The 16,498-nt window shown below is 38.9% G+C and overlaps 1 protein-coding gene across 1 annotated transcript; it reads right to left on the bottom strand.

Moving 5' to 3' along the window:
- Positions 1–11,251: 11,251 nt before the first annotated feature.
- Positions 11,252–14,372, bottom strand: LOC110897678 (putative B3 domain-containing protein At5g58280). The gene is made up of 7 exons (XM_022144415.2): positions 14,268–14,372; positions 13,421–13,585; positions 13,244–13,339; positions 13,109–13,164; positions 12,888–13,047; positions 12,588–12,794; positions 11,252–11,715 (listed from the first exon to the last, which is right to left on the bottom strand). Exons 2-7 carry the CDS (start codon positions 13,562–13,564, stop codon positions 11,464–11,466), a joined length of 915 nt encoding a protein of 304 aa, XP_022000107.1. The 5' UTR covers positions 13,565–13,585; positions 14,268–14,372; the 3' UTR covers positions 11,252–11,463.
- Between the last annotated feature and the right edge of the window lie 2,126 nt (positions 14,373–16,498).

Raw genomic sequence — 16,498 nt, forward strand, 5'->3', positions numbered from 1 at the left:
TTAAAGACTTTTCAAAGATTGCTCAGCCGCTTACGTTACTGACACAGAAGGGTGTCACCTATCGCTGGGGAGAGCCCCAGGAGACTGCTTTTCAGCACCTAAAGGATAGACTTTGCAGTGCACCTATCCTCTCTTTGCCAGAGGGCACAGACGACTTCGTGGTTTATTGTGATGCATCCATTCGGGGACTTGGATGTGTGTTAATGCAGCGCGACAAGGTTATTGCTTACGCTTCACTTCAACTCAAGATTCACGAACGAAACTACACGACGCACGATTTAGAGCTGGGAGCTGTTGTTTTCGCGCTTAAGATATGGCGACACTACCTGTACGGTACCAGGTGCACGATTTACACCGATCACAGGAGTCTCGAGCATATCCTTAAGCAGAAGGATTTGAACATGCGTCAACGGCGATGTGTCGAGTTACTGAACGATTACGAATGCGCTATCAAGTACCATCCAGGCAAGGCCAATGTTGTGGCTGACGCCCTTAGTCGGAAAGACACTTTACCTCGGCGCGTGCGAGCGCTACAGCTTACGATTCAGTCTAGCCTTCCTGCACAGATACGAGATGCTCAGGTAGAAGCATTGAAACCCGCGAATGTCAAAGCTGAAGCTTTACGCGGCTCACGACAACGATTAGAACAGAAGGCAGACGGCGCTTACTATGTAACGGGGCGTATTTGGGTCCCACTTTATGGCGGTCTACGCGAACTTGTAATGGATGAAGCACACAAGTCTCGCTACTCGGTACACCCAGGGTCGGATAAAATGTACCACGACATCAAAACTACTTATTGGTGGCCTAGCATGAAGGCCCACATCGCTACGTACGTTGGAAAATGCTTGACCTGTGCAAGAGTCAAGGTTGAATATCAGAAACCAGCTGGCCTACTTCAGCAGCCTAAGATACCTCAATGGAAAGGGGAAGAAATTTCCATGGATTTCGTTACAGGCCTACCTAGATCCCAGCGTGGGAATGATACCATATGGGTGATCGTGGATCGACTCACCAAGTCTGCACACTTCCTAGCTATAAAGGAAACGGATAAGTTCTCCACTCTCGCAGACATCTATCTGAAAGAAGTTGTTTCGAGGCACGGGGTGCCCACATCCATCATTTCGGATCGCGATGCACGATTCACGTCGGAACTATGGCAAGCGATGCATAAATCTTTCGGCTCACGATTAGACATGAGAACAGCATATCACCCTCAGACGGATGGGCAGTCTGAGCGAACGATCCAAACTCTTGAAGACATGCTTCGAGCATGCGTTATTGATTTCGGCAACGGCTGGGAAAAGCACCTGCCTTTGGTGGAGTTCTCGTATAATAACAGTTATCACACCAGCATACAAGCCGCTCCATTCGAGGCATTGTACGGACGTAAATGCCGGTCACCTCTCTGTTGGGTAGAGGTGGGGGATAGTCAGATTACGGGTCCAGAGATTGTAGTGGACGCCACAGAAAAGATAGCGCAGATACGACAACGCATGGCGGCAGCACGCGACCGTCAGAAAGCCTACGCGGATAAGCGTAGAAAGCCTTTGGAATTTCAGGTCGGGGACCGGGTTTTATTAAAAGTTTCACCCTGGAAGGGTGTGGTTCGTTTTGGCAAACGGGGCAAACTCAATCCGCGGTATGTCGGACCGTTCGAGATTATTGAGAAAATAGGCAAGGTGGCCTACAAGCTAAACCTACCAGCTGAACTCGGGGCAGTTCACAATGTCTTTCATGTGTCGAACCTAAAGAAGTGCCTATCAGATGAAACCCTCATCATTCCTTTTAAGGAACTCACTATCGACGAGCGGTTGCAGTTCGTCGAGGAACCAGTTGAAATCACGGACCGGGATGTGAAGGTCCTCAAAAACAAGAGAATCCCTCTTGTTCGAGTACGTTGGAACTCCAAACGTGGCCCAGAGTACACCTGGGAACGCGAAGACCAGATGACAGAAAAGTACCCCCAGTTATTCGGAACCAATGCAACCACTACTGAGGCTGAAGCTACTACTTCGGAATTTCGGGACGAAATTCCAGATCAACGGGGGGAGGATGTGACACCCCAGGAAAACCAGTGAACGATTGAACTTACCTAGCTTCCTCAGTGAGTGCATACCAAATTTCGGGACGAAATTTCTTTTTAGTTGGGGATAATGTGACAACTCATATTTCCGAACCTATCTTTGTACCTTGATGTGTCGAATGTAAACATTATGTGACTGTGAATTGGATGATTAAATGGAATGTGATGATATTGAATGTTATGTGAAAATGTGTTATACTTGTTTATATGTATGTATTATCACACTAAACGAACCAAACCGCACAACATAAATGAAACGCACAACATGTATCACTCGCACAAGCCCATTCGGGCCTTATGCTTTGCACACGGAACATTAGGGCAGCCCAAGTGGGTTCGGCCCACTTCCCTTAGTCGTGTAAACCCCATAGTTGGGGATTGGTATTGTTATTTGTCACAAGAACACTATCACAAACCAAACCCTAGTTCCCTCATTCTCTCTCAAACCCGACGGCGAGCAACCCTTAGGATCGGGATCTTGCTTTTCATTCGGCTCATTTTCTCTTGGATTGATTCTAACCGGTTAGTGTTTTGTATTGTTTTTCTTGTTGAACGATTATATGATTTCATGCTTAGACTCGGATGATTAGGGTTGTTGATTTGATGAACATTATGAAATATGTATTGATATTCTTGTGAATCGGATACATGAAAATAACTTAAAAACCGATTAGAGGTTAACCGGCTCACATGTGCACTTTATCGGATGTTACCATCAAGAACCGAAGAGATGATTAACTTATGTTATGTTATGCAATTCGGATTGTTAACTTGTTGATATGTTAGTGAATCGGGTTATGTATGAAATCGGCTTGCATGAGGTTGTTATGTTTAATCCGATTGAATGTATTAGGATGTGTTCTTGAACTATGATGAATTGCATGTCACAAGCTTGTTTAAATCGGTTTAGGGTTCTTGTGAGATAGTCTATAATTGCATGATTTGATCGATTATGTGTTGGCCTTGAAACTGTTAAGATGTTAATTGATTTGAGATAAAATTGGAAACTGATTAATTGTGTAACCAATTGCCATAAGTTTCGGGTAAGCTAAATGGATCGCACATCATGGCTGGTCGCACAAGACCTTCTGAGCGCACAAGACTAGCCACTCGCACAAGTTATGTACAATCGGATAAGCACGGTGCACTACGTCATTTTGCATGATCGCACAAGACCTTGTGGATCGCACAAGACCGTGCCGATCGCACAAGATCTTGGGCCACACACGGATCGCATAAGCCGCTTCACTGTTGGGCCTTAGGCCCAATCCCAATCCCAAACGCACAAACTGATTTGGGCCGGACAGCCCAAGTATCCAGTCGCACAATGTTGTTGGATCGCACAAGCTGGTCCAGTCGCACAAGGCTGATGGATCGCACATGTCACATGTTTTATCTAACCGTTGGGCCGGATGGTTTGTTGGGCTGGGTTGTCCGATCGCACAACACAGGCCGGACCGTACAAGCCCACTTATGGGTTATAATTGGGCCGCACATGTAGTTGAATCACTTAAACTAATATTGGACCAATTCCTATTTTTCACAAGTTGGATATGTTATGCTCGTTAACTATGTTATATGTTTGCCATGATTATTACATGCACGTTATCTGCTAGCTTATGTGATTCAAACATGTATTATTTGAAGTCAAAACCTGACTTGTGTGGTAACCCTGTTAGGACGTGGTTGACCACCTTTAGTTCAAGAAACCCTCTTTGTGTATCTGCCGAGCAATCCAAGGTGAGTTCACACAGCCAAGGCATGGGATTCCCGGGTTGGGAATTGGGTTGGAATGTTTGATATGGAATGATTACTCGTACTTACGCAATCACTAGACTATAGACCATCGTCCTCAGGATAGTCAGGACACTTACGTAAAACCTACGTAAACTAGTATCTACCATTGTCTCCCGGGTTGGGAGGACACTTACGTAAATCCTACGTAACCTAATACCCAGTACTGTCTTCCGGGTCGGAAGGACACTTACGTAAATCCTACGTAAACCCCACGCGTACCACTGTTTTCGGGGAAGGGCACTCACGTAAATCCTGCGTGACCTAGTACGTATTCCTGTTCTCGGTTCAAGAAGAACACATGGTTGCAAATAGTCTAGTAAGTACCATAATGGGAAACCCCCATTGTTAAGGATAAATGTGAGAATCCCTCACCAATAATATATACTTGTATGGGAAGCCCCCACTAGATGAACTTACGCATTACTGTTATGAACTTACTTTCTGTGAACTCGCTCAACTAGTTGTTGATTATTTGCTGCATGCCTTGCAGGACCTTAGGTACTTAAGGAGCTTGCACAAGGAGGAGCAGGTCGTTGTGGGCAAAGGATCGTGAATGCTATTTGAACACTTATGATATTTCACACATTAAAACTTATGTTTGGGTTTACTTAAATGCTTCCGCTATACTTAACTATGTTGGTTTGATAAACACCTTTCATATTGATGGATATTTATTACTATTTATTACATGTTCAATATGATTGGTGGCTTGATCCTGGTCAGTCACGCTCCCAAGCGGTGATACTCCGCAGGTGGATTTTGGGGGGTGTGACAGGCAGGGATTGGAACAAGGGGTAGGTCCTCTCCTGGTGGGCCATCAGCTAGGGGTACGTCGTCTCTGAAGATCGGTAGGGCAAACGGCTGGAAATCGTCTTCATCGGTGCTCGTGGTGTCTGAGGTGTAAACTCCCGAGTCGGTGGCCATCTCGTCGTCAGAGGTAAAGGCCATCGGTTCGCTCGCGTTGGATACTCCACTACCAGACGATGCCATGGTGTCTGTAACACAACCACAACATATGCACACAAATCAGGTAAGCATGTAAACAAATAACAATGAAATCGTGTATGCATCCTAGTCTTCCCAGACTATCCCACCTAATCTCTAAGACTGAATTCCCTAGTCTCTCAGACTAACTCCCTGGCCTCTAAGACCAACCTCCCAGTCTCTAAGACTCGAATTTCCCCCAGCCTCTAAGGCTAGACTTCCCCAATCTCTAAGATTGAACCCCCCCAGTCTCTAAGACTGAAACCTCCCTCGGTCTCTAAGACTGATACAAATTTTTTTTGAAAAGTGTACTTGTGCCCTTTTGTTTGTAAAATGTTTGTGCCCTGGATCTGGACTTTTAGTGTATGCAAATGTAAAAACGTTTGAAAACATTTTCGTGAGAGCCCTAGTGATCATAGTCTAGACTCGAGAAGGAATCCTAGTTCGCTATGATCAAGGCTCTGATACCAAGCTGTCACACCCTGGCTTTTGCGGAAGCGTGGGTTTATTGGTGCGACTTCTTAATACCATAGCAACAATCACAACAATGCTATATGATAAAAATATATGATGTTCATCCATTAAAATAGTTTGGAAAAATGCATAACATATTGTCTTAAAACATCAACCACAAAATGCATTATAAAACATTACTTGTTTAAAACGAGTTCATAAGACTCGACAAAAGGCTACCAATAACACAAGGATAAGAGACATGCAACTCGTCCAGGAAGGAGTTGCACTTCCCAAACCCTACAACTCTGGATGACATCCTTATTAAGTACGCAGCTTGTCTAACATGCAACACTTGCCAGATCCAAATTAATTCCCTGAAATACATGTAGTTTAAAAAGTCAACAAAAAGTTGAGCGAGTTCATGTGTAAATCTGTGTGTATAAACCGTTTAATATGTCTGTAAGTAAAAATAGTCCCTAGTATGTAGCAATAAGGAAAAACTGATCACCATTGGGTTGCAAAGCCAATAGTATATGTGAATGATGCAGGAAGAGTCAAACCTAGCAAATTTGTCTCCGGTATGAAGACATAGTCACCACTATGGGCCCCCGGCCTCATGGGTGTGGGCTCGCTACACCCAAATAGATCTATCACTCATGTCCCGTGGTCCTACTATGAGGATTAATGACCTTAAGTGTCATGCCCACCACTCACTTGATCGCGTAATAAAAACCCTCCTTAAGCTAACAATACCATGTATAAAATGTCAGAAATAAATTGTAAACATGTATTCCACCCCTGAAGTATAAAACGGAAAACAGTAAAAGAAAAAGGGGGTCATGAACTCACAGTAGTGCGTCTTGACTCGAATCTCAACTCTGTCCGCTACACGACAACCTACAACGTACTAATGTCTATTAGACGAACGGGCCGTGCCTTGGCTTAGAGTTTAGTGTTTTAAGTTGTGTTACTTTGGTATTATTTTGTTAAAATAATAATAATTATTTTAACTTAACTATCGTTCTTAGAAAAATAGTTAGACAACTATTTCGTATCTGTTTTCTCGAATATTTTACTAAGTGTTCGGATTTTCGGAAAATTTCGCCATAGTCTCCTTTGTAAACGGAGGTGTCCATGCTTAACTAGCATATCATTTTCTTTTACATATATCCCGTAGTTCATTTTCAATAATCAAACCGACATATAAACGTACAAAGTATTACTTACTTTATTTCAGCTTTAAAAATCAAAACTGGACTGTTTTCGAGGATTTTATAAAATAATTAACCTATTCTAAAAATTCCCAAATTTTTACAGAATATTATATATGTTCCAAAATTTATTTTGTAAAAATATCAGAGTCCAGTTCGTTACCAATATTTTATAGAAATTTATTTACCCGACTGCAGTCAGATTTGTTACTTCCTTATTGCAGTTTACGGAATAATTCACTAAAAATTAACCGTAAGTCCGATTGACGAAATTCCAGTTGGAGTATCATCGTGACAACGGTGACCAACTACTGTAAAATTTCCATGAGTTGATTCTACTCAGGTTTCAAGTTATGACTCCGGAAACAACACACTTTTTCTGCAGTAAAAATGCAGCTTGAGCTGCTGTCCAAAAACAGTCTTTTAAAAATAGTAAACGCTCTTAGAAAATTACGATTTCAGTACCATTTATTTAGTTATTCTAAAATACACATTTTAGGCTTCAGAAAATCAGTTTTTCGATTTAAAACGGTCCAGTTACAGCCTGTTGAAGTTGGCTGTAAATACAACTCAGCAAGTTGTTTACATTGTAGAAGTTACTAAAAATGCATCAACAAAGACCCTAACCATGGTTTATCGATGATTTAATGTTCAAACCTCAATCACGCTTTAACCAACCCTAAACCAACCAGATTTCAACTTCACACAAACTTTTTATGTAGGGTTTTTATGCAGAATTTCATGTTCAACTTTTTAGTGTTCATTTTCTTGTGTCACTTGATTATCATCATCCTACTAAATATTATGACCAAGAACAAGATGAAACAATGGTGTGAAGGGACTTACTACTAGCAAAAGGATAGGGTTTGAATTCTTAATGCAAGGTTGATGAAGGAATGGTGGTGCTAGAGACTTGAACAAAGCTTCTTCGTGAGCCCTTCAACTTGTAACTACTTTGAATGTTCTTCAAGCTTGGAGAGGAGACTTGTAGTGAAGAAGATGAAGAGTATGAGAGGTGGTGATGGTGATTTTCGGTTATGGGGGAGGGGGAGCCGAAAATAAGGGGAGGGAGGGGGAAGGTTGAGTGTAGGTTTGATGGTGATGATGAGTTTCCTTGGAAATATGAGCAATCTAGAACCTAGTGTCATCATGCATAATATTCTTGGCCAATAAAAGCTAAGATTACCTTTAAAAAAAACAAAGATCTAAAAAAAATATATATGTAATCATGGGCAGATTTTCGGTTGGAGGGGGGGGTAAAATGAAAATTTTGTTAACTAATAGGTATTTAATTCGAAGGTTAAGGGTATTTGCTAGAATAGTGGGTGTATGCCATGTTTCTATAGTGTATGGGGATTTTTGTGACCGTAAATAATTAAGAATGATAAAATAATATTGCTGACAATACTTTGGTGTCCCGGGTAATGTCTGGTTGTTCGGTTACGTGTCGTTCCGTTAAAGCGTTTAATTGTACCGTATAGTGTCTTTTGTGCATCTTTTTGTAACGAAATTAATTCCAACACTTAGGAAAGCGTTCGGGACCATTTAGTCAATACTCTGTATAATACGAGTGTGTTAAAAGCTGAATTGTTACTGAAAATGCGGAATTCCGTACTTAAATTGCGTTTTAGGCACTTTCCGGCACTCAAACTATCACCTAGTGACATACTGGCTCATACTGGCCTAAAAATAGTGTCTGTCTATGTGCTGGCATTGTCAGCATGTGTCTGAGTTATCCGCTCACTGTGCTAACTGTGCTTTGTGCATCAGGTTTGTCACTAAGAGTCTGTATGAAATAAATGGAGTGACTGTATGTAAAGGATGCACATGTATGTATGTAACATGAATCAGTAAGCAGTTTAAAGTGTCAGATGTAATCAAGCACAGTCATTAAGCACATAATTAGGGTTAATTAATTTGTACAGTACCTGTAATTATGCGGGTTGTCACACGATTCATCAACTACTATAGAAAATACATCATCACCAAGTTCTTCAAATATCTTCTTTAACACTTCTTCTGCAAAACAATTACAAATATCTTTTTGTATTGATGGGGCTGTCATTTGGTTATTACGGGGAGCATTACTTAATATGACCTTACTAATTTCTTCATTTATTTGTCCGGACAATTTCAAAAACTCTATGAAATGTCCTCTATATAAGGATTCTTCAGACTCATCATGACCCCGAAAAGGTAACCCACCATTCAACAATCCTTGAGCAATCATAACCGAAGCACTTAATCGCGTTCTATATTCTTTTCTTTCTTTCTCGGATTTTTTTTGATTACACACAAGTACAGATTGAGCTTCTTTAAGTAAGTCTTCCCCTTTTTCAACGGCTCTTTTGTGAAAAGTATTATTGCCTTTACCAACATGTTCGTTTAATTTTTCTTCTTTCTTGTGCCAACATCGTACCCCTTCACTCACAAATGCATCATTTTGTCCACTTTCATGAAACAAGTAACAATATAAGCAATACACTTTACCTGTTTTGACACTATATTCCAACCAATTCCCATGCTTTTCTGTGTACCATTTCGGATTAAAACGCCTTAACTTATCACCACTACCGACTTGGGTTTGTGGAAAATCATCTTTTTTCCCTTGCGGTTGACATGGACCTCTAAGCAAATATGCCCGTCTAATTTCATCTTTTTGACTTGGGTGATAAGATGAAATCAGTTTCCTCTCGGAAGGATCCCATGGAAGATTATCCATATCTATTTTCAATGGTTTACTACTTGAAGATGATGATTCAACATTTGATGGTTGTCTTTGGAAAAAACTTGAAATTTCCCTTTGCATACTACTTAAATATCAAACAACAAGTTTCAAAGTTACTAATGAAGCAACTAACTTGAACATAAAAGAACAAGTTTTTAATATTAAACAAACATGGAAGAATTCAGCTACCAATTCTTCAATCGAACAATTAACTGAATAAAAAAGCACAATCTAAACCCTATGTTTCACAACAAATTTCACATGGAATTAGAATTAGTAATGAAAAGCAATTCAACATAAAATGAGTACACAAAATGAGTGTATGTAATGCTGGTCTTAAATCTTAATAAACTAAAACATTGCAACTAATAAATATTAAGCTGATCATGAAAAGCAAATGGGTAATTACCTATATAAATTCGTGTGAGACTGTGACTGAAAGGAATTAGGAAACGAACGGTGGCGAGTGGCCGGAGACGACGGTGTCGGCGGCGAGCGGCAGCGGCTTAAGGGTTTTCACAGTTGGTGGCGTGTTTTCTTTGGGTTTTGGTTGTTTGACTGCAGGAAAGGGCGACATACAGGGGCCAGGGCAGATAAGTGTTAAGTTATTAAACCCTAAAATTGTTTTTAGGAAAAAAAAAAAGAAGAAAACCCGTAGAAAAAAAACATTAACGAGACTCGAACTCGGGAACTGATGTTTAATATGCGCACAGACTAACCAGTGGACCATCTTCAGCTTTATTTATAAGGTTCCCTCACAAAATTGTAAGGGGTTCCTTCGGAAACTTTTATATAAAATAACACTATAAAATACGAACCGAACAGGTTCCCGAGAACCCCCGAGTTGACTATACATCCGTCCCTGCTAGTATGAGGATGTAAAAAGGAATGATCGTATGATGTTATACCATGAATGGATTCAAAAAGAAGGAATGTTAGTAATAGTCTAACAAGAGAACACGAATGGTTACGTTAATAGCATGTTTGTCATGTTTGTTGGAAGTTAGAATCCCATATTAGTAGGCCGTGTTTATGTTTAAATGGTATTGACTCTTAATGTTATGCTATAGGTAAAACCCAAGTCTAGATGATCATGCTTCGCTCGGATCGAACACATTTCATTTTGCCCTTCACGCGCTTCCGGAAATGTAATGTTGTAAACGGGTCAAAATGCTTTTGTTATAAAGTAGTTTAAGTTTAGTTGTTAAACTTTAATCGATACTTATGTTATGTCTTTTGTAAACTTTGGTTGGTTTGTAAACGTTTAAAAGGATTGATCTTGTATGTACAACCAAATTTGTTTTAATGGTGCGCAAAAGTTTAAATTGGGTCGTAAATTTCGTTGTTAAAGTATTGCTATTTGACCATTTGGAAACGAGCGTTACACGATGGTGGCTAGCGATGGCAGGTGGGGGCTATGGAGGCGGTGATTGCTGTTGGTGGTAGGGTGGAGGTTGTAGTGGCTGGCAGTGGTCTAGTGGAGAAGAGGTACAAATGGATGGAGGGATTAAAGTTTATTATTAAATTAAATGGTGGGGCCTACTTGTTTTTAATAACCAATCATATTTTTTGGTTTATTTATTTATATTAAGAGTAAGAGTATTTCAGTCATTTCATATGTATTTAACTAAACAAACTAACATTCATCCACTGTAGGGACTATACGAGTAACAAATGAGCTAACCATAGGGAGCAAAAGTACAATTTTGAAAAGGTAGAGACAAAAGGTGAAAAACTTGAAAACCACAGGGACTATCCGGGCATTTAACTCTAATAATAATAATGTAAAGAAATGTATATATTCACCAACTTATTGCTTTATAATTTATTATATAATATGATAACGAAGCCTCCTTATTATAGGTGCCTCTTTCTCTTCTTACTATATTTGACCATCAGTGGTAAAAGTGTTGCTTATGTGATTTACTACTTAAGATTATTTATTATATATTTCTAACTTAAAACTTCTTTGTCGTCTAACATTAATAGTAGAAAAGCTAAAGTAAAAAAAAGACAACTAAAGGATTACATATGGGTGATAATGTGTGGTCAAGTTGAAACATAACTTGTAGTAAGTTAACACATAACCAAAAACCATCAGCTATTTTTAATATTTCAACCTCCTTGACCACATAACCAAGAAATAGACCATCAAAATTCTCCAAAAGTCTCTTTTCCACACCCTCTTTCAGATTCACTTCTCATTTTTTTATCCTGGTAGAACGTCGTGTAGCTGTAACGATTTCCTTTGACTTTTCTGCTTTTTCGGGTTGACCACTGCGTTTTGCAGTTGGTTTCTTGACCTTCTTCGTGTTTTCTGATGAACTGTGAAGCGACTTTTTACGCTTCTTTGATGCTGTTTCCCTGTTGGTTTCATCAGCTTCTTCCTTCTCATTAGATGTATCATCATCATGATCTTGAATTCCATCATATGATGATTTGACTATGTAAATCTGCAGTTGCATCAAACATGGAATAGAACCTCATAATTATCACATAAAGGGTTTATACCGTTTTAAAGTCTGTTACTAATGTACTATGATATATCAATCAAGTCCCTACACTTGTATTTATTTAAACATTGATTGTAAACATTTTTTTTATTTATTTTCACTATTTTAAGTGATTAAACGATAAAAGTGCTAATATTTAAAAAAAAAAAAAAACATGAATTGTTAAAAATAATTTTATTTATTTTTGCTATTTTAAATGTGGCCGTATGACTTTTCTCTCCTGCAAACTCACGTTGATATTTTTTTCTCAAACATTCATTTAAGAAATAATGCAAATATATTTGTTCACTTTTAATATTTTGATATTATTTTTATTGAAATCTAAGTTGTATCCAATATAAACTATACATTAATGTTGCAAGGCAAAAAATACTCTATGTACATAAATCTAGTTTTCAATAAAATTTGTATTGAGATGAAAAAGTGAATATATCTGAATATGTTACAAATTACTTAAGAAACAAAACTATGTCTTATATGAAAATTTGAATAATAATAATAATAATAATATATATAGTTAAAAATTGAGAGAGTATAAGGGGTTATTAAAATTATTACATAAAGCAGTTACATAATATGATGTATATATATAGTTATAACCTAACTTATCAAATAAAGGGATTTGGGATATTGTATTGATTAAGAAATCCTTTGAATATATTTCACTTATTTGACCTCCTGTTAAAGATGAAATATTACCCGTTAAAGATGAGATCAAAGATTACCCAAATGGGCTGGCTGGCTTGTTGATGAAATGAGAATAGAAGAAAGGTATGGTTGCCAAGAAAGAATGTTGTTGCGTTGTTACTTACCTTGAATTTTGTTGGGTGAAGCAATTGAAAAAGCAAAGCATCACCATCATCCAGCTTATGTTCTAATGCAAATGCTCTCCATCCACCACTAAGTCCTGTTCTTGAGCTAATAAACACCGCTTCACATTCATTCCCATCCTCATCTTCTAGTACCATACTCACCGTTGACTTTGGAAGATGCTCCCTGCAGAATCTCTGAGGTAGCCCCTTTACAAATTCAACCACACCCATGCATTCATGTTACTTTAATTCCCTTTGAGAGAGAGAGAGAGATAAAAACACAACAGCTTACTTACTTACCAACCAAAAGCAACTGTAAACATGAGAACGGACCATTGACTTTACAAAAGAGGGATATTCAGACTGCAAATTGCTTTGAAGTTTCTCTGCAGCCTTAATTGCTTCAATCCTCGCTTCATATGAAGCCATTCTGACCTCTTCCAATGGTCTTGCAAGATAACTGAAACCAAATCATAATGACTCAATAAATAAATATACAAGAGAATTACAAATTTACTAACCTTGACCATGATGAACTGGATTTTGATCTCCTTATAGACGGCAGACCTATATCGAGCTGTAGTGTACAAACAAGTCACAGTCATGCTATGCCACATTGGTATTCACTAACTAAACAACACAGATGCTAAACTTACATCATCTTGATATGAAACAATGGGATTGCGTTCACGCGTTGATCGCCTTGGTTCTACAACAGGACCATTTCGGATTTTTGGTTTAACCTCACGTTGCTGCTTGAGGAAAAAAAATAAAGACATGTCGTCGCAAACGCAAGTTGGGAATAATAATAATAAATAAAGTGGCGAAGATACCTTGGACTTCTTCTCAGATTTTGAAAGATCTGATAGGGTTTTAGAAATAGTCAAGATTCCCAAATCCTCGAATCTCTTTTTGTTCTCGAGAAGTTGTTGCTTACGAGCCTCTTCATAACTGTTGGACGTGATCTCCTCAGCCATCAAATGCAATGCAATGAAAGACTTTACAAACAAACAATCTCTGGAGTTAATAATAATAATAATAACAAGCACATCTGATTAGCAGCATATCGAAACTTGACTTTAAAATGAAAAATAAGCTGAAGCCCCCATCTTTAACTTCCTATAAGGCTAGACGGTATGGGGACCGTCTTGCCCCGGCTCCGCCCCTGTACACCATTTCCGCACCTCCGTCGGCGTCGTCTCCATCCTCCTGCAGACATTCAAGCCGGGCCTCCCCCTTCTCACACTTACACAAATATACATACAACACATATATATATTTAGCCCCATCCTCCATTTCCCTAGGTCCATCCCTTTAGGCCCATCCTACGTGGCGGAGAGGACTACCCTCTCCCACACACCGAGTAGCCTAAAAAATCTGGAAGTATTTTCTTTTCACTAAAACAACTTTAATATGTGCGACTTTTAATCAACAATTCCTAAAACAAAAACAAAACAATGATTGAACATTCTAATGTAAAATTTAGGGTTTCTTGTATATCTGTACCAGGTCGCAAACAAGGTAAAGATTATGCGTCCGGAACACAGTGATTTCTAATTAACTACGATTAATCAAATGTTCGAATTGACAGATTTTTTTAGCAACAAAACCACTAAGAATATGCAACAAGATTGAAAATGTTAACAAGCTTGTAGATTCATGAAGACAGGATGAACTTACCAGCCAGCCCAGTAGTGTGAAGAAGGAAGGAATAGCTATTGCGTTCCAGAAGATGAACAAATTTGAAATCTTGAAAAGGCGGTCAAATAGTTTGAAACAAAAGAAAAGTTATAGTTGTAGTCCCTCAACTTTATTACTCATCACACTATTAATACAATACCACCAACTCCCAATTTAAATATATTTTAATTTAACTAGTTACACATATAGTACTAGGTTAGAATATTACTTGATAATAAAAAAAAAATATTATTTTTTTTTAATATAAAGAAAATTATATATATTATTAAGTCCATTTAGTCTAAGCACCTTCAAATCGATATCCACCGTTAGATCTTGCTGAGATGAAATCTGAGCCGTTTAAACTCACAAAATAACCGTTATGGTGGCGGTTCAGGACGGTTATTTTCAATTTTCTAAGCAGGTGGTTTGCTTAACCTTTTTCTGCCCATGATCTCCTAGTTTTCCTGCCCTTTAAACTAAAAAAACTGTAAAACAAATTGTTCGCAGAGGTTGAGCATTACAAACTGTTCGTGGAGGTTGGGCATTCTCTCTTCTACTTTTAGGACGATTATCCACAGTTCAGGTTGGGCACCCACGTTCTGCAAATCAACCGCTTATGCCCTTCCTTAAATTGTATTTTCTCAATGCGAACCCCACAAAACAGCGGGTAGAAGAACCTCCCCGCTTTGTTTGACCTCTAGAGTTGGAGGTGTTGATCACGATTCTCTAGTAGCCATCGCCAACACCAAATCATTCCCCTCTCTTTTTGAATCTTGGTAGTTGTGTTCGAATCACGTGAATCCGTAACTGGAGAGCTTTTATTATGTTCAATTGACATCACAATCGGTATGTTCTGATATTAAATCTCAGCCACCTAAACTCACAAAAACAACTGTTATGGTGGCTGTACATAACGGTTATTGGTGGTTTCGGTAGCTAGTGGTTAGCTCCACCTTTTGCTACCCATGATCTCCATAAATCACGTTCCTACAAACTAGGAACTTACACAAAACAGTCAAATGTCTACAACAGGTTCTCCACAATGGCACACTGTTAGGTCCTAGAAGTGTGAGACTGGCGCATCAAATATACGCAAGGAGCTATAGTAGCGAACTGGGTTTAACTGGGTTAGTTTATATTAGGTTTGGATCTTTATAGGTCATTTGGTGCATGCCTAAGGCCATGTGGGCCAGGCAAGCCTAATGGAAGCCCATGTGGGGAGTGGGCTTACCTAGAGTATATAAACTAATGTTATATCATTTCTAGGGTTAACACTTTTGTTGGAGCCTCCATGAAAGAATTCCTAAAGAGAGATTAGAGAGAGGGGTGAAGAAATTGTATCAGACGGTTTTGCTATTTGATAATAATAGAATCGTATGCAAGTTTGAAAATGAATCGTGTGTTATTCTTGTTCATCTCGATATTCTTATTTTTCGGTTTTCTTTAATCTCACCAAGTTTGGATTCCGCCCATCCTTGGTGATTGTGTAATATCTTGAGACCCGGTTTTTCAGGACTTACAATTGGTATCAGAGCCCGTTGAACCTGTTTCTAGGCTCTATTTGATATCAACATTCAAGAAAGTTTCTGTTTTGACGTCTGCTGTGGATTTCGGATCTTTTGCTAAATTTCGGATCATCAACAAAGCATTTCGGATCATCAGCAAAGCATTTCGGATCATATTCAAGGATTTTAGATCTTCATCTGTTTGAATTTCGGATAAATCAGGCTGATTTCGGATCATTCTGGTGATTTCGGATCATCCTGATGTTGATTTCGGATAAAACCTGTTGATTTTGGATCATATATGGTTGGATTTCGGATGACTGTTCCGAATTCAGCATTTCGGATAACCATTTCAAATAGACATTTCGGATAGCCATTTCGAACATTGTTCCGAATCAAGGGGTGGAACTTTAACCAGCTGACGTATTCGGTAATAAACGTTTTCGTTTTTGTGGCTTCAAGCTGTACAGCCCAACTTTTGTGGCTTCAAAACCAATTGTTGTATTTTGAAGTTTAGTGTACTAGCATATGTATAAAAGAATTTTAACGAGATCCACATGGCAAAAACGTATAACATATCATGAACTAGCATGCATCACATACGTGTTACCCAAAGATTCCACTAGCGTAATCTTGTCATTGCAACTACAAGACCGTTTGTATGATTACTTAACATAGACCCAACAAGGGCGTTATGCTACTCCTATAGCCCTATACGTGTTA

Source organism: Helianthus annuus, chromosome 7 (genome assembly GCF_002127325.2).
Source record: "Helianthus annuus cultivar XRQ/B chromosome 7, HanXRQr2.0-SUNRISE, whole genome shotgun sequence".
NCBI classification, from domain to species: Eukaryota; Viridiplantae; Streptophyta; class Magnoliopsida; order Asterales; family Asteraceae; genus Helianthus; species Helianthus annuus.